Source organism: Dromiciops gliroides, chromosome 4, assembly GCF_019393635.1.
Source record: "Dromiciops gliroides isolate mDroGli1 chromosome 4, mDroGli1.pri, whole genome shotgun sequence".
Classification (NCBI taxonomy): Eukaryota; Metazoa; Chordata; class Mammalia; order Microbiotheria; family Microbiotheriidae; genus Dromiciops; species Dromiciops gliroides.
The window spans coordinates 93,481,049-93,499,975 of record NC_057864.1 but is presented as its reverse complement, the minus strand read 5'-3'; the positions used below and the strand labels follow the sequence as shown (position 1 = coordinate 93,499,975).

At 36.0% G+C, this 18,927-nt stretch overlaps 1 protein-coding gene across 3 annotated transcripts in view; it reads left to right on the top strand.

Moving 5' to 3' along the window:
* Positions 1-2,862: 2,862 nt before the first annotated feature.
* The window catches only part of KCNT2 (potassium sodium-activated channel subfamily T member 2), a 545,987-nt gene continuing 529,922 nt past the window's right edge, over positions 2,863-18,927 (top strand). For all 3 annotated transcript variants that reach the window (XM_043999339.1, XM_043999341.1, XM_043999340.1), the window contains exon 1: positions 2,863-3,547. In XM_043999339.1, the coding sequence (XP_043855274.1) occupies positions 3,453-3,547 (95 nt within the window). In that variant the 5' untranslated portion in view covers positions 2,863-3,452. The remainder of the gene's footprint in view (positions 3,548-18,927) is intronic.

Below are 18,927 nucleotides of genomic sequence, written 5' to 3'. Positions count from 1 at the left end.
GCGCAATTACAATTCTAACTCTGTATCAATCTTTCAGTAGTGATTTTCTTATAATATAAATTCTGAGGGGGCGGGGAGTGATTTTAACTTCAGAATGAGATGTTAACTTCCTTCAACAAGTATTTTTCAAATATCTTATTTGGGAAAAGGAAATGTGTTAAGTGATCTGTGGGATGATATATAGCATACAAAGCTGTAGAAAATATTGGTGGCCTCAAAGATCTTACAATCTGTTTTTGGGATATAGGGAATCATATCACTATGAACACAGGAAGGAGAATCTCTAGAAGTCTATCACAGGGATAGAATTTGGAGTATTTGTGACAATCACAGATTTAAGATAAAGTGGGGAGATCATTAGGATTGAGAGGTTAAGTGTCTGATTCAGCTAATTCTAAGTGTGGACTAGTGGTTCTGGAGTTGTGGATGGGGGATAGGATCAAGGTTGATGATTCACTATAGCACAGAACTTAAGTGATTCTTCCTTAAATTCTAACTCCTGATAAACAAGTCATTAAATTTCTCCAATGACAGTACAGAAGAGGGAACAGCAGAGGAATGGACAGAACATCAGGGTTAGTACTAAAAGTGAAGCCAAAAATGATGTGAGCTGAAGGGTAACTATGAAAGAAATGAATGGGAAAGTGAGAAGGGCACTTATTATTACTATTTAATTACTATTACTATACTTCAGGCTTTACCTACATTTCTAGATAGACAGGTTTCTTTGTGTGTTATAGTCAGGAACTGTGCATGCAGCAGAAAGGCTTTATTTCTGACAAAACCATCAGGGATCTTGGTGAAATTAGATCAATTGTAGCAATACCTTCACAAATGTCCCATCCACCTCTTCTCTTTGTTCCTTACCTGCCCTTTGGAGATTTAATCCCTGTGTTGAATCTGGTGTTCTGCCTTTCTCCTTGTTCTCTATTGCTTTCTCTTTTCACTGTTGCTAAAATACAACTGATTCTATTCATGTTTCTGGGAATGCTTAGAAGGTAAGAGAGGTTTTGTTACAAATCAGGCCTTTAAAAAAATCCTCCAGAGAGAGGCTTTCTTAGCTAGGGTCAAGGATTCAGCTCCCTGCTAGTTTTAGCTTTGAATTAAAAACTTAATACAAATGGTCAACTTGGGTGGGCCATCACATTTACAAAGAAAGCATGACTGTCTAATCTACCCGTGGTAACTCAATGCTGTCACTATACCACTAATAGTATAACACCTCCTTTTACCCAGCAACCAGAGTTTAATTTTTGTTTAAAGTTCATTTAAAAAATATTGCTGCATACTCTGTGTGCAAACCATTGTTATGGACAAATGAGTTGAGTGGTTAGGTGTCTTTCTCTGGCCTCATTGGTGAAGAGTAATGAAGTAGGAGATTGAAATCTCTGTCACTTCAGGCTTCAAGAGAAGCAGTAAGGCATAAAAGATGGAAAGCTGAGCCTGAAGACCTTGGTTCAAGACACATTCCTGACACACACTGCATGTGTGAAGATGGGCAAGTCACTTTACTTCTCAGTCCTCCAGGCAGCTTTCTAAGATTATAATTTCCTGAAAAGGTGCCAAACTTCATTGGTAGAAGGGATTTCCTCAATTTTGAATCCCCTATATCAATGAAATCACAGGTCCAATATACAGGCTTCAAGTGATCCGAAACCTAGATATAGGAAGGAACAGTCTGAAAGACAAATTTAGGATTCTTATATCATGTCAAATCCATCCCTGCATTAGCTATTCCAGTAAATGCAATCTTGCATTAAAATCTGCTTCCTGGGGGGAAAAGCATTCTATCCTGAGAGATCACAAGTTCAAATCTGTCCCCTGAAGCTTACTTACTACTTGTGTGACTTTAGGTACATCATTTAAACTCCCTGGACCGCAGTTTCCTCAACTATAAATGAAAAGGTTGGACTAGATAGCTTCTAAAGTCCCTTATATAGAGCTATGATTCTAAGAATGGTGCGTTTGTGTTTCTAGTACCTAGGACAGAACCTTGCACATAGTGGTATGGTACTTCATAATTGTTGGATTAAATTCCATATTACCAAATTCCTCACATTATTCAACTAGCTCAGAGAAGAAATCCTGCACACCAAGACAGGTCAATTTAACCCAACAGGCAGGATTTTGAAATGTTCTCAAAAGTCAAGAAATCCTCTGACTCTACTAGTGTGATAACGGAACAATTATTTAATGTCTCTGAGCCTCACTTTTCTTATTCACAAAATGGAGATGATAAGATGATATCCTTGTAGACTTGTGAGACTTACAGGAACAAATAAAGGCAAAGACTGTTTTTAAAGCTCCATAGAAATGATCACAGTCATTATTATCACAGCCCAACTTTACAATCACACGGTAGCTTTATATAGACCTCAATATTTGTTAAAGCATTTTGATGTCTATTATGTCATTTAATCCTCACAACAACTCTGGGTTGGTTTTGAATTGGTCTAACCATATATATTTATGGGACAAAGGGTGCGTAGTCTATTTCCCAGGGGCGAGGGAAACTCCTCACCGCCTTTAGAATTTGGGGAAGGAAAACGGGGAATCCCTTTGGGATAAAAGGGGATTCCCTTAAGCAGGCAAGGCAATTTTCCTTCAGCCCACCTAGGCTGGATGGAAATAAAGGGAGGTACCCAGATGCATAGAAAAAAGACCCCAAGCCCAGCAATCAGTTGCGTGGGCGGGCTGCTCCCACCCCTCCCTCGGGGCTGCTGCCGGAGAATCTGCTAATGAGCTTCCTTCCATTGGCTGTCCCCGAGAAGCCTCCAGTGCCGTCACTGATTTATGCTAATGAGAAATAATTTCATTGGTGGGGGCTCCAGCGGCAGCTCCAAATGACATTTGCGGGGAGCTAGGGCTTGGCGGCGTATCCGCGACTAAAAAAATAGCTTCCCCCTCCCCAGTCAGACTCCCCTCCCAGCTGCAGCAAGCCTAGCCTAGAGCTCGGCCGGGGCCAGCCCTAAGGGAATTGCAGCTGGGAGCCTCAGGCGAGGGGCGGAGGGGGAGCTCACCTGCTGCTCCCTGAAGTGCTTCCCCCTCCCAGCCCCGCCTCTACCTTTCTCTGAAGACCCTTTCCCCACCTCCCTTCCGCTGCACGCTTGCCCCCCAGAAGTAACTTTTGTACTCTGGCTTCGACCCCGGGTCCTCTGTGCCAGAGGCTGTGCCTAGCCCGAGCCTGGGGGCTGCTAAGAGGGTTGGCTGCTTCTCGCCAGAGTCCCACTTTGTTCCTGGGCTTGGTTTGCATCACCCCCATAACCCCCTCGGTTTCGAGGAACCTGCCCCGCTCCCTCTCAGTCTAGGCTTCCGGCTGGTGACTATTTCCCCCCACTCTCTACCTTTCATCCTCTCTCATTAGACCTCTTCCTTTTATTTTTTCCCCTCTTCTGGTTTTTTTTTTTCTTTAATTTAATTTAATTTAATTTTTTCCCTTTCTCTGGGGAAGGATGGTTGACTTGGAGAGCGAGGTTCCCCCTCTGCCCCCAAGATACAGGTTTCGGGATTTGCTGCTAGGGGACCAAGGGTGGCAGAACGACGACAGGTGAGTGGCCTCGTGCACCTATGTTCTGCAAACACAGCTGGAGAAGAATTGGTGCTGTCTGTGGGAGATCAAAAAGGGAGAACAAGGAAACTGGGGGAGGGGGCAAAAATCCATGATTAGGTTCTCCATTTTGACTGGATAGAGCATTGGATATTGAGGACTTTTTTCTTCTTCTTAGTTTTCCTGGTTCTAATGCAATTTTGATATAATTTATAAAGCAAAGTGAAGAAAAAGTGCTTATTCTGTGATATGTTCTTCTTAGCTATCTATAATACTGTGTAGCGTTTTCTGCACATCCAAATGACATGCTGCAAACTACCGTTAAATCCTTTTTTTTGAATTGTTTTCTTAAATGTCTGTATTTAAATTCAACGATGGATCCAGCTTGACAATATAGATTGGAAAGCTCATTTTAGAAACTTCCTGCTATCAGGCACTATTTTAACACCTGGGTCACGGTTGCCTTATATACCGAGTTTCCTTCTGATAAATTGATGCCGTGTAGATGTTTGACACGACTAGGAACATTGGTCTGACTGACAATATGTATACAGCAGCTTCTTTTTTAAAGGACATTTTCAATAGAAAGGCTTTTGGTGGATAATCGGATATTTAGGGTGCTAATAATAGTATTTATGTAACATTATTAAAATCTGTCTATTTCTCATATTAGTAGTGGGTGTATTTGAAAAAGTTTGAAGCATAAACTTTCAAAAGCAAACTCCTTAACCATTAGTAAAGCATTGCTCAAATATTTCAAATCTTAGAAAAATCCCTTAGACTATCTTGGCCCTGTTATTCAGAGTTAAAGCCTATCTTTGTCATGCTTGGTTGGACATGGGATTTTCTGGAAGTTATTTCTTGGGTCAGAAGACAAGATTTCCTTGCTTGGTTACAATGTATGCAGAAGTCAAGGAATGAAATAAAATGAAGTCTCAATTTACTTGAAATTCAGTTCTGTTTTGCTGTTTTGTTTTTTTCTCAAAGTTTTAGAAAATCTATTGGCCCAATTTTGGCCCACAACAATGGGTGGTAACCTGGGCCTTATTCTCTACTATGAAATCTCTTCCTGCTGTCTTTTATCTTCCCTCTCAGTTCCTTTTCCCCTAGTTGCTAGCCTGCTACTCTGGCACATGTGTAAAATTGCCTCAGTTATTCTTCAATACTTGGCTTCTCATTCTCATCAATATTCTGAGCGAATATGGATGTTGCTATGAAATCACAGAGGTTTGGAGGGGAAATTGCCCAAGAGTAATCCTCTCATTTTTACATATGTGGAAACTGAGGCAGAGTGAGTTTAAGTAACTTGCCAAATATACCACTCATCTTCTGATGCTCAATCTAATGCTTTCCTGCAGTAGCATACTATATTATGCTTATATGTATATAATCCGGTCCTTTTGACTAAGCACAGATATTATTGAAGTTTGATTTATAACCAACCCTAGACTGAGTGATGTAGTGTTTTGGTTGATAGACTTTTCTGATCAATTGAGATTTCAGTATGAAAACATTTTTGTTTCAACCAGTTTCCTTATTATAGAAAATATTTGTGAATTGTATCAGTCAACTTTTATAGTTTAGAAAATGTAATTAAATAATAATTTATTTTTTTCTTTCTTTTCTTTTCTTTCTTTTTTTCTTAGAAAATCTTGCTTAGAAAAACTTGTAGTACTAGGGAGTGGTAATTCTCAGTCAAAGGCTAAGTTATAGGTAGTGGAATTGCTTGAATCCCAGTTCTTTCCATCCTTTTCTTTTCCACCCCTTTTCCCCCTTTCTTTTCCTTCCCCTCCCTTCTTCTCATCTCCCCTCCTTTCTCCTGCCCTACTCTCTTTTCTTCTCATCTTCTCTTCTTTCTCCTCTTCTCCCCTCATTTCTTCTCCCTTTCCCTTCTTTCCCCCCTTCCCTCTACTCCCTCTCCTTTCCTCTCTTTCTTCTTTTCCTCCTCATCTTCTCTCTGCTTCCTCTTCCTCTATTGATAAGAATTTATTTTCTCTTCCTCTAAACCTCTCCATTGAGGAAAAAAAAAGACTGATAACAAATACACAGTCAAAAGAAATTCTCACATTGCCCATGTCCAAAAAAGTATACTTCATTTTGCACTGTTGTGTCAGGAGGTGTACACATTATTTTCAGTTCCTTGGAATTATGTTTGGTCATTGCATAGAACAGAATTCTTACATTCTTCAAAGTGATTTGTCTTTAAAATGTTGTTATTGTAAAAATTGTTCTCTTGGTTCTACTCACTTTACCATGCATTAGTTCAGAAAGTCTTCCAAAGGTTTCTCTGAAACTACCACTTTCATCATTGTTATAGCATAATAGTATTACATTACTTTCATATGCCATAATTTATTTATCCATTCTCCAACTGATAAGCGCTCCCTTAGTTTCCAGTTTTTTCCACCACAAAAAGAGTTGCTATAAATATTTTTATACATAAAAGTATTTTTCCCTCTTAATTTCATTCTATTATAGCCCTAGTAGTAGTTTTGCTGGGTCAAAGACTATGTACAGTTTAATAACTGTTTAAAGTAATTTTTTATTCTTGTTTAGTCATTTTCAGTTCTGCCTGGCACTTTGTGACCTTGTTTAGAGTTTTCTTGTCTAAGATACTGGAATACTTTGCCATTTCCTGCTCCAATTCATTTTATAGATGAAGAAACTGAGGCAAATAGGGTCAAATGTCTTGCTTAGGGTCAGCTAGCTAGTTAGTGTATGAGTTTAGATTTGAACTCAGGTCTTCTTGACTCCAGGCCTGGCACTCAATCCATTGAACTGCCTAGCTGCCCCTTTAAATATTAGTTTCAAATTAAGGCATTGATCCAAAATAGCTGTATCAATGAACAGTTCCACCACACATGCATCATTGCATCTTATTACCCTACAATCCTTTCAACATTTGTCATTTTTAATTTTTGTTGATGTTACTAGTCTGATGAGGGTGAGGTGGAACCCCAACATCATTCTTCCTTAAAATGGGAATAAGTAATACCTGCCTACTTCACAGGGTTGTTGAAGGGGAAGCATTTTATAAACCTTAAAGCACCGTCAAAATGTCACTTATTATCTCTATAACTTAGTGGTATCTTTTGTCTCCCTACTCCATATCCAGTCACTTAGCAAACTTTGTAATTCTGACTTTAGGACACTTTTACATCCACCTTCCTTTTCTTAATTCATACTACAGACAGACCTTCATTACCTATGCTAAGGCTATCATAATAACCTTCTTTTTTTAATCATAAAAGTATGTTCTTTTCCAGTTACATATAAAGATAGTTTTCAACATTTGTTTTCATAAGATTTTTAGTTCTAATTTTTTCTCCTTCTCTCCCTCCCCTCCCCACTCCTCAAAACAGAAAGCAATCTGATATAGGTTATATGTGTACAATCACATCAAACATATTTCTGCATTAGTCATGTTGTGAAAGAAGAATCAGAACAAAAGGGAAAAACCTCAAAAACAAACAAAAACAAAAACGAAAATAGAAACAGTATGGTTCAATCTGCAGAATCCACAGTTCTTTTTTCTGGATGTGGAGAACATTTTCCATCATGAGTTCTTTGTAATTGTCTTGAAGCATTGCACTGCTGAGAAGTGCTAAGTCTATCATAATTGATCATCCCACAATGTTCTGTTACTGTGTACAATGTTCTCCTGGTTCTGCTCACTTCATTCCACATCAGTCCACTTAAGTCTTTCCAGGTTCTTCTGAAATCTGCCTGCTTATCATTTCTTACAGCACAATAGTATTCCATTACATTCATATACCACAACTTGTTCAGTCATTCTTCCATTGTTAGTCATCACCTCCATTTCCAATTCTTTGCCGCTACAAAGACAGCTGCTATAAATATTTTTGTACATGTGGTCCTTTTCCCTTTTTTATGATCTCTTTGGGATACAGACTTAGCAGAAGTATTACTAGGTGAAAGGGTATGCACAGTCCCATAGCCCTTTGGGCATAGTTCCAAATTGCTCTCCAGAATGGTTGGATCAGTTCACAATTCCACCAACAATGCATTAGTGTTCCAATTTTTCCCCCAGCTTCTCCAACATTTATTATTTTCCTTTTTTTGTCATATTAGCCAATCTCATAGGTATGAGGTGGTACCTCAGAGTTGTTTTAATTTGCATTTCTCTAATTAATAGCAATTTAGAGCATTTTTTCATATGACAATAGATAGCTTTGATTTCGTCATCTGAAAACTGCCTGTTCATATCCTTTCACCATTTCTCAATTGGGGAATGACTTGCATTCTTATAAGTTTGATTTAGTTCCCTATATATTTTATAAATGAGGCCTTTATGAGAAACACTGGCTGTAAAAATTGTTTCCCAGCTTTCTGTTTCCCTTCTAATTTTGGCTGCATTGCTTCTGTTTTTATAAAACCTTTTTAATTCAATGTAATTAAGATCATCCATTTTACATTTCATAATATTCACTATCTCTTGTTTGGCCATAAATTGTTTTTCTCTTCATAGATCTAAGATTTAAACTATTCCTTCCTCTCCTAATTTATCTACAGTCTCACCCTTTATGTTTAAATCATGTACCTATGTTGACCTTATTTTGCCCTGGTTTTAGTATATGGTCTAAGATGTTGGTGTTATAATAACCTTTTAATGATTGATCTCTCTTTATCTAATGTTTATTCCATATTGCATCCTCCACAAAGCCATTACTATAATCTTTTTAATGCAACAAGGCTGTATTTAAGGTCTTCCAAAGTCTAGCTCATAACTATCTTTTCAGTCTTATTAATTTTTTTTTTTTGCAGGGCAATGAGGGTTAAGTGATTTGCCCAGGTTCACACAGCTAGTGTCAGGTGTCTGAAGCCAGATTTGAACTCAGGTCATCCTGATTCCAGGGCCGGTGCTCTATCTACTGCTCCACCTAGCTGCCCCAGTCTTATTAAATGTTATTCAGCTCACATTCTACTCAGACATAAAACTAGGGTTTTTGCACTTGAGATAAGAGTCAAGAAAGATAGCTTAGGTTGGGGTAGAGTATAGGAACATACAGCTTGAGTTCTAATGGGTGGGGGCTGGGAATGAAGGAGGAAGAGAAGTTGGAACACAATTTTTTTTTTTTAGTGAGGCAATTGGGGTTAAGTGACTTGCCCAGGGTCACACAGTAAGTGTTAAGTGTCTGAGGCTGGATTTGAACTCAGGTACTCCTGACTCCAGGGCTGGTGCTCTGTATTCCTAGCTGCCCGGAATACAAATTCTTTAAAAATTGATGTTAAAATTTGTTTTCACATATATTTTGGAAAATAAAATTCTATTCAATAAAAAAAAAGAAAGAATACACAGAAAACCTATGATACCAAGGTAAAATTGAGGGTAGTGGAGAAAATTAAAATAATTTGGTATCTTCCAATTCAACCCACTCTAACAAGCATTTATGAAAATGCCAGGTATTGTATTAAGTTCCTGAGATACAAGGACATAATTAGAAAGCCCTTTTCCCATTATGAGAGATACATCCTATAAGGGAGATACAATATACACATGTATGTGTATATGTATGTATGTGTATATGTTTAAACACACACATATACACACATATATGATACATATGTGTATATATGTATATATATATATAGATGTATCTCTTCCTATATAAGGTTAGCTGGGTGGCACAGTGGATAGAGTGCCGAGTTTGAAGTGAGGAACACTCATCTTCCTGAGTTCAAATCTGGCCTCAAACATTTACTACTCTTATGACCCTGGGCAAGTTACTTAACCCTATTTGCCTCAGTTTCTTCATCTGTAAAATGATCTGGAGAAGGAGATGCCAAACTACTCTAGTATCTTTGCCAAGAAAACCCCAAATGGGATCATGAAGAGTCAGACTCAAGTGAAATGACTGAATAAGAACAACTCTCTATATAATGTATGTATATATGAAAATTTAAGGAGTGAACACTAACACTTTCAGGAAAGGCTTCCCAAGGAAAAGCAAAAATAAATTAAACTTTGGAGGAAGCTTAGGATGCTAAGAAGTAGAGGTGATAAAGGAGTGGTTATAGATATGGAGGATAGCCTTTATAAAGCATAGAGGCAGGAGATGAAGTTCCAAGTTCAGGGAACATTAAGTATCAGTTTAATAGAAAAATAGAGCACCTAAGGAAGGTAGCATGAAATAAGGCTTCAAATGTATACTGGAGTCAAATTGTGAAGAGCTTTAATTGTCAAACTTAGTAGTTGGTAGTTTTACTTAGGGAGTCTGTGTATGTTGTTGACCAGGGAAGTGTCAGAAAGATTATTTTTGGAGCTACATAGAGGATGCATTAGAGATATGCAAAATTAGAAGCTAAGAATCTGCTTAGTAGCCTTGGAGAATTATGATGAAGAACTTAATTGAAATGGTGGCCACATAACTAGAAAAATGGAGGCAACTAGAGTGATGGATATGAAAGATGCATAGGTAGGCAACTGATTCAATGTGTAAAATAAAAGAAAGGAAAGAGTAGAAGAATGAGCTATAATTATGCCTTTTATACCTAAAGCAACTGTTATTTCCCAAGGCAAATGGCATAAAAGGCACCCCAAAGTTAGAGGTATCACCCCATTGGAGAAACTAGAGATGCCAAGATATCCTGCAACTGTCTACTCAAACCTCAGAAATAGCAAACCCTTTTTAATTGCCTACATTGAGACAAGTTTCCAGTCCTTCATAAGTCCCCTGCTCTAGGACAAATGCCTCATTAACCCATTCCTAGACATTGTTTGGACTCCATGTTTCTGTGAAAACTTCTATACTTTGTAGCTTTATGTTTTCATAGATGCTGTCTAAGATAAGCTTTAAATGCTGAACCTAGAAGATTGAATTTTGCCCTAGAGGCAATAGAAAGACAGTGAAGCTTCTTGGGGTAGGGGGCGGGGAGTGACATGACCAGACTTCAAATTGAAGGTTGTGTGGAGGATGGATAGAGGTGAAACTTAAAAGAGGAGAAAAGATTGATTAGGAAAAATAAGGTACACATAGAAGATAATGAAAGCCTGAGGCAAAGTGGTGGCCATGTGAATGGAAAGAATGAGATGAATATGAAATATGGTATGGAGATAGAATTGATAAGATTTCACAAAACAGGAATCAAGGATGAATATTCCATTGTGAATAACTGGGAAAATAGTGGTAGTCTAAAGAGAAATAGGGAAAGCTAAGAAGTGGAGTAAATTCAGGAAGAAAGCTAATGAATTATTTTTCACATCTGAGATACCTATGGGACTTAGAGATGTCTAGTAACCTGTTGCTTTCAGAAAAGAAATGAGTTCTAACTTGGAGTCATCTGTGTAGACATGTTGATTACATTCATGGAAGTTGAACTGAGATCATTAAAAGTGTAAGGAAAGAATTAAATAGAGCCTAGGACAGAATCTGGTGATACATTAATGTATAGGGGGTGAGACAAAGATGATGATCAAGTGGTAGGAAGATAATTATAGTAAAGCAACACCACCAAACCTGGAGGAGGAGAGAATTTCCAGGATGCAATAGTCAGTAGTGTCAAGTTCTGCAGAGAGGGGGAAAAAGGGGAGTGCAAGAAGAGGCTAGTGATAGAGATACAAGCCACATTACAAGGAGTCGAGAAATAAGTTGAAAGTGAGAAAATGACAGAATTAAGTATAGCCATTTTTCTCTCAAGGGGTGTGGAAATCAGAGGGATCATAGATGGGGATAGAGTGATACAGTGATAGAGCAAATGAACATTTTTTAAAATGGAGGGATATCTGCACATTTTTGTAAGCAGCAGGGAATGAGCCAGTGAATAAATGGATAAAATATATATATATAATTAAAGGACCATGGAGATAGGAGAAGTTGGAATCATGTGTTGAGAAGAGATGATAGGTGTTGATAAGGCGAAGGGCTTCTTCATAATTTATGCCTGAACAAAATAGGAAAAAAATGGCAGTTGATTTTGAGGTAATTTGAAGTAGGGAATTAGGTAGGAGTGGGAGCTTCTGATATACAGCCTTAATTTTTTCAATGAAGTGTGTGTTAAGGTCTTCCACTCAGAGGGAGAAAAAAGTGGGGAGGAGAGTAATGTAAGAAGATGGAGGAAAAAGGTATAGAACTACTGCAAGTTTTTCAAGAAATCCACAGGGCTTGTATTATTTTTTGTTATTGTTTGCTTCAAAATTAGGTTTATTCCAAGTTTATGTAACAAACTTCAATGAGATAAACGCTTCTGTTTGTTTTTAATCTGGTCCCTTGGTTAATTAAGGTATTCATTTGGAAAATCCCTCTTAGAGTGTAAATCCATTGGTTAATGAACATTTTCCATCTTTGGGGAGGTTGACATCATTCTCAAAGAGATTGGCATAATTTTGAATGTTAATTTACTTATTTCCCATAAAGCAAGGATAGGGACGTAGCATTTTGAGTGGCCCATGGAGGCATTTTAGAGACACCCATGAGAAAAATTCCTCCAAGCACAGCTGGGTGAATATTCTCTTCTTTCTCTCTCCCATTTGGGTCTCCTTTAAAAATGGAGCTATCACTTGATTATCAAGCTCTCACATCTTGTTATCAGACAGTCTCTTAATTAGTAGTTACAGTGATGATAGGGAGTAGAAAACCAGCATAAAGCAATGTGAGACTAGGTATAGAATGAGGGGAAGACATAACAAGAAGGAAAAATTGTACTGAGAGAGGAGGTAAGTAGGTACTAAAGATTTCCATCCAACTTTATAATTTTCACTATGGCTAGTTCTCTCCATGTCAATCAAATTCATCTCTCATGCCAACTGTGGTTAATGTACCATTATTGTGAATACTTGCCATAGGCTACAGCTGCTCATGTTTTCTATATATTTGTGTTTGCGCACACATATATGTGTACATACATATAGTATGTGCATATATTGAATATCCATATACATATATGTGTACATATGATATTTAAAAATCTATAAGAAAAGTAAAAAAAATATATGTGAAATTATTCAGGCATTTTGCCCATCAAAAAAGATATAATCCATATACATAGAAAGATTTGAATGATTGGATTTCTGTTCTTTATTCTGAAGTTTTTTTGGTCTTCAGACATGGACAAGAGACATACTAATGATAACATTCATTAATTTGTTTAACAAATGTTTACTGATCACCTGTGTTGATGGGTTGGGCAATCTGGGGGATACAAAGATGAAAAAAATATGGTCCATGCCCTCAAAGAGCTTATAATATAGTAGGGAGATAATATATTTATATATAAACTATAATCTGTTAATTCTACTTTATGAGATATCATTAATGTGCTCTTGAATTTTAAAACTCTAATTCACATACTCTTATTTACATGGCTCTAGACCAGCCTCTTAATCTCAATACAAAAGGTGCTCACTAAAGATTCATTGATTAATTTTGGGGGGGGGGTAGGGCAGTGAGGGTTAAGTGACTTGCCTAGGGTCACACAGCTAGTAAGTGACAAGTGTTTGAGGTCAAATTTGAACTCGGGTCCTCCTGAATCCAGGGCTGGTGCATTATCCACTGTACCACCTAGCTGCCTTCTTAATTTTGGTTTTGATCCATTCTGGAACCTTTTCTTTTAAAGAATTCACCCCATTCATAATCATTATTATAAGTAATAGATTTGATTTGTTTTCTGTACTGTTTTCTTTTTATTTTGATATTGCTTAGGGGAAATGCAATCTATTTTAATGTTCTATACCTATTTGAAACAGTAAAATTAGTAAATACAAATATATATATATATATATATATATATATATATATTCTGATGCCTTCTTTGGGTGTAATTGCCTTTTTAGTATAAATAGAATGTGAGGGCCAAATATTACCGCAAATAATTTTTACCACAAGAAGAATTTTGCTTTTTATATTACTAGCTCCTTTTCCTTTCTCCTTTTTTTGTTTGCTTCTGACCTGTTTTGAAACTACTTTCATTAGTAAATTTTTATGTTCTTTGCCTTTTTTTGTGAATGAATGATATCATACATTTATCCCCAATAATGGGGCAACTAGATGGTGCAGTGGATAGAGCACTCGCCCTGGATTCAGGAGTACCTGAATTCAAATCCGGCCTCAGACGCTTACTAGCTGTGTGACCCCGGGCAAGTCACTTAACCTCAATTGCCTCACCAAAAAAAAAAAAAAGATTTTCAGTATAGTTTAAAAATTATATATATATACATATATATATTTACACACATATGTGTATATGTATATATATATATATATTACCTCTCTATTTTAAATTTTTCTTAAAAGTTTCAGTGGTGTCTTATGCTTTTATATTGCAAACATTCATATATCCCTGCATGATTCTTATATTATAGTAAAACAGTTGAGTAAAGCTAATTATACAGTGACCTCATCTAAAAGTACATGTAATATTTCACATATGTAATCCCCCACCTATTTTTAAAATAAAATGAAGAAAAATCTATTTTCCCTCCTCCCCAGCCCTTATTTTATTGATTAAAAAGAAAAGAAAACAAAAAAAAACCAAATTTGCAGAGTTAATGTTTGTGAATATGCATATGTGTGTGTATCTACAGTATATTTATATCTTATGCTGCATCTTAAACCTCTCTCTGTAAGGGTTACCATGTTTCTTCCTTGGTCCTTTGGAATCATGAATGGTTGTTACATTGATCATAGTTCTTATAGTTTGCAAAGTTGTTTGTTTTTAGTGTTATTGTTTCTGTGGTCTGCTTATAAAAGTTCTCAAAATTGTTCATTTTTGTAATATTGATATTAAGAATAAATTGTCAGATTCTGCTTACTTCTGCTGCATCAGTTCATAGAAATCTCCCTATATCTTTTTGAAATCATCATTTCTTATAGCATAATAGTGTTACATCACATTCTAATATCACAACTTCTGCCATTCCTTAGTTTATGACCATCCCCTTAGTTTCCAGTTTTTGCCATCACAAAACTAAAACTAAAATTAAAAATTTGGGTGTATATACCCATGTACTCATGAATATATTTTAAATTAAGTCTACATGTATTTTAAATTAAGTACACATATATTTTACATTAGGTACCTTTTTTGTTTCTTTGATTTCCTTTTTCCTTTTTTTTTTTTTTTGAGGCAATTGGGGTTAAGTGACTTGCCCAGGGTCACACAGCTAGTAAGTGTTAAGGCTGGATTTGAACTCAGGTCCTCCTTACTCCAGGGCCGGTGCTCTATCCACTGCACCACCTAGCTGCCCCAATTTCCTTTTGATATAGACCTAGTGTTGATATAGATAGGTCTAAGAGTACATATTGTTTAGTAACTTTTTCTTCATAATTCCAGAATTTTTTCCCCCAAGAACTGTCATACCCCCAAAATATTAAACATAAGTAGTAACAGGCTTGGGGCAGCTAGGTGGCGCAATGGATAGAGTACTGGCCCTGGATTCAGAAGGACCTGAGTTCAAATCCGGCCTCAGACACTTAACACTTACTAGCTGTGTGACCCTGGGCAAGTCATTTAACCCCAATTGCCTCAGCCCCGCCCCCCCCAATATATATGTATACTAGAAGTAGTAACAGGCTTAAAATATTTGTCATCATCATCATTTTTTGCAGAGAAATAGTTCATTTATTAATGGCAAAATAGCAAACTATATTGTTTTAGAGAATTATAATTATATTATATTCCTATATATAATAAAAACTATAAAATAATTATACTCTTTTGCCCAACAATTGTTGTTGACAGTATTTTTTAAAAGCTTATAAGATAATAAGGCCTTTTTAATATATGGCAAAATATTATAGGTGCTCTGAATAAAATGTCTTAGCTGAGGGTTACAGAAGTTCAGCGGAGGAAAGATTGGTTCTGACTGGAAAATCAAACACAAAGTAAAAGGCAGTCTTTGATGTTCACCCATAATTTTCAATTTTAAAAGTTTTATAAACAAGATTCTACATGCTTTACAAGCATAGTATTGACTATTCATTTTCGAGATATATAGATGGAAAATAAATCTGTTCTGCTTCAAAATAATAAACAATCCTTGTGGTATATCTAGTAATAAGAATGATGATGATAATAATAACAACTAGCATTTGTATGACAATTTATGGTTTGTGAAATGCTTTACAAATATTACTTCATTTTATACTCATAACAACTCTGGGTCATAGGTGTTGTTATTATTCCCACTTTACAGATGAAGAAGTTGAGGTAGACAGGATAAGAGATCTGCGCAGGGTCCTAGAGCTAGTAAGTGTCTGAAGCCAGATTTGAATTCAGCTCTAAAGTCCAGCACTCTATCCACTATCTGGCTGCCTAAAGAGCTTTGGATCTAGAGTCCTGGGTTTGAATTTTAGCTTTCTTGTTGACTAACTGTCTGGTCAATTTCCTTGATTTTACCATATGCCTGGAATGCTCTCCCTCCTCATTTCTATCCCCTATATTTGTTGGTTTCCTTAGCATACAAACTAAAAATCCCATCTTCTACTAGAAGCCTTTCGTAATGCCTCTTAATTCTAGTGCCTTCCCTTCTGTATTTATTTTCTGTTTTTTTTTTCCCGTATATAGCTTGTTTATATATATATATATATATATGTTTATTTGTCCTTTGGGTCAAGGCTTTTCTTTTGTCCCTTTTTGTGACACAAAAAAAGCACAGTGCTTGGCACGTAGTAGACACTTTATAAATGTTTATTGATTAATTGAAGTCACTCGATTTCACTAAGCCTCAGTTTTTTCATCTGTAATATGAGGATGTTAGGCACAATGATATGTAAAGTCATTTTCTATTTCTAGATCTAATGCTACATTTTGACTGTAGTACTTAAAACACCAAACTAGTACCTCAGTGCTGAATCTGTTATTAAGAAACAGCATATGACTGAAATGGTAACTCACTATTTATTTCATATTCATGTGGAATTCCAGAGTATACTGCCTATGGTATTAAAAAGAGAACTAAGGGGGCAGGTAGGTGGTGCAGTGGATAGAGCACTGGCCTTGGATTCAGGAGGACCTGAGTTCAAATTCGACTTCAGGCACTTGACACTTACTAGCTGTGTGACCCTGGGCAAGTCACTTAACCCCAACTACCTTAACCCCTCCCCAAAAAGCTTCAAAAAGATCACCTCATCTTTACATGTTAAATCTATTGTAATTGATTTTTTCCCCATTTGCTGCATTATAGAATTTATAAATCAATAAAGACCTTTGAATTTGCATATTTTCTGCCAGCTAATGGTCAGAAATAATAAAAGGTTACATTTTGCTTTTATGTCATGTTTTCAATGTTTTTACTTAGCTTGGAATGCCCTGTTACCCATTCAATATGACTATGCTTTTAAAGATTTATTGGGACAGCAATATACTTGACCTTGATAAATTGTTAGAATTGCCATTAATGTTAATGGACACTGTCTCCTTATATTCATGGAAGTACAGGTTATTTATTGAATTCCATATTTATTGTTGATTTTTAGAGAAAAAGACCAGTGCTTTGGTTATAATATTTCAAGGACGTGCTTCACTTCTGATAAATAACATTTTAAAAATAATAGGAACAAATTTAACTTAAACTAAGTCATGAAAAAGCTTACATGATCATGGAATAAATATAATTAAGCTAATTAACAATTTAAAGAATACTTGGGTGTGGGAAAGTGGGAATAGCTTTTAATGTAGAATCTAAGATAAAAATCTCACAACATTTTTTCAGTGTATACAAGCAAAATTGGAAAGAATCTTGATCTAGTTAACCTTTTTCATTTAATATATAAGAAAAAAAAACCAAAGCTACTGGATCAGAGCAATATTTTATCTGTGGTAATAAATAATTTTCATTTACAGAAATGCTTTTTTTGGGTTAATTGAAAACATGTTTATGAAATTACTACTTTATTCCTTCTGAACAATGAGCTGGACACAGAAATAAATAGGAGAATGGCTTGAATTGCCTAGGAAAACAGAACATTGTTTTTAATGACCACCTGAAATAAAAGCTTTCCCCTGAAATAAAAAAAAAAAATCTAATTTTTTATCAGTAGTATTCTGCCATTCATCTTGTATGATCAAAAAAAAGATGATAGCCACTGAGAGGGCAATTGAGAGGTACATGGTAGGAATAGATGGAGAACAACACATTACCAGGTAAGAATGGCACAAAGAAAGAATTGAAAAGGATATAATTAGAAAGAGAGCCATCTGACCAAACAAGAAGATGAGCTATTCACATGGTAAGAGCAAAGGATAACCTAAGGGCAATCTGTGCTTCCATGATATTCATTTAATGTAATCTCCCTTTGGAGGATCTATGGCATGATATGGACAAAGATGGCGTAAAGGCTTCGGAGCTGCATCCCTAGAATAAATGTCTTTATAAATAAGATCACACATCATCATCATCATAATCAGCACTAACAATTATATAGTGTGTCCTGAAAGTCCAAGTTTCATTTTAAGCTTTAATAGCTAAAAATTATGCTTTAATCCATCTATTAAAGCTTAAAACTGCACAAAGAATTTTGGGACATGCTAAATATCACATCATAAGGTTTGCAAAATACTTTAAGTATTTTAAATATGTTATTTCATTTGATCCTTACAACAACCCTATGACATAGGTAATATAATTATCCCCATTTTATAGATCAGGGAACTTGGACTCAGAGAGGTTAAGCGATCTGCCTCAGGCCCAACAGCCATTACAGTGTAAGTGTAAGAAATGGGATTTCAACCCATCCCTTCAAAGTCTAATAGTCTATCCTCTAAGCCACATAGATGCATCAAAAAAATGAATAATCTGCTATAATCTACCATTTGCCCATTTTAAATTATAAAAGCTGAAAATATTTGTTTTTACTAAAAAGATGAAACAGTATGGCATAGTGGATAGAGGACTGCCTCTGTCAACAACTCCTATCAAAACTATTTAAATTACTTTTAAGCAATTATTTTTTGTTATTCTTTATTTAACAAACACTAACACGAACATTTCTGTACAAAGAACAGAAAAAGAGGATTGCATATGAAACTGTGAATCTTTACTATAAACGGCAATATGAACAGCTTGTCACTTTTTAAAAGCATATAATAAATTCAATATGTTAATTTCAAAGCTGCCCTGCTTGTTCAGGTCCTCCTCTGAATCTCCCTCTGTTCTCTGTTGTATTTTGAAATGCTTCATCACTATCATGTGCTCACCTCTGTTCTCAAGTCCTTTCCCTGAAAAAAAAAAACAACACAAAACAAAACAAAAAATAAACTCCAAACTTCCTCGTATCAAAAAAGGCTTGCCCACTGCCCCAAATCCATACATTATATACTTTCATTATGTATTGTGTATCCATCACCTCTCTATTGGAAGGTGGGTAACATTTGAAAAAAATGATTAAAATTTTTTAAAAATTTCATTTAAATGAGATTCCCAA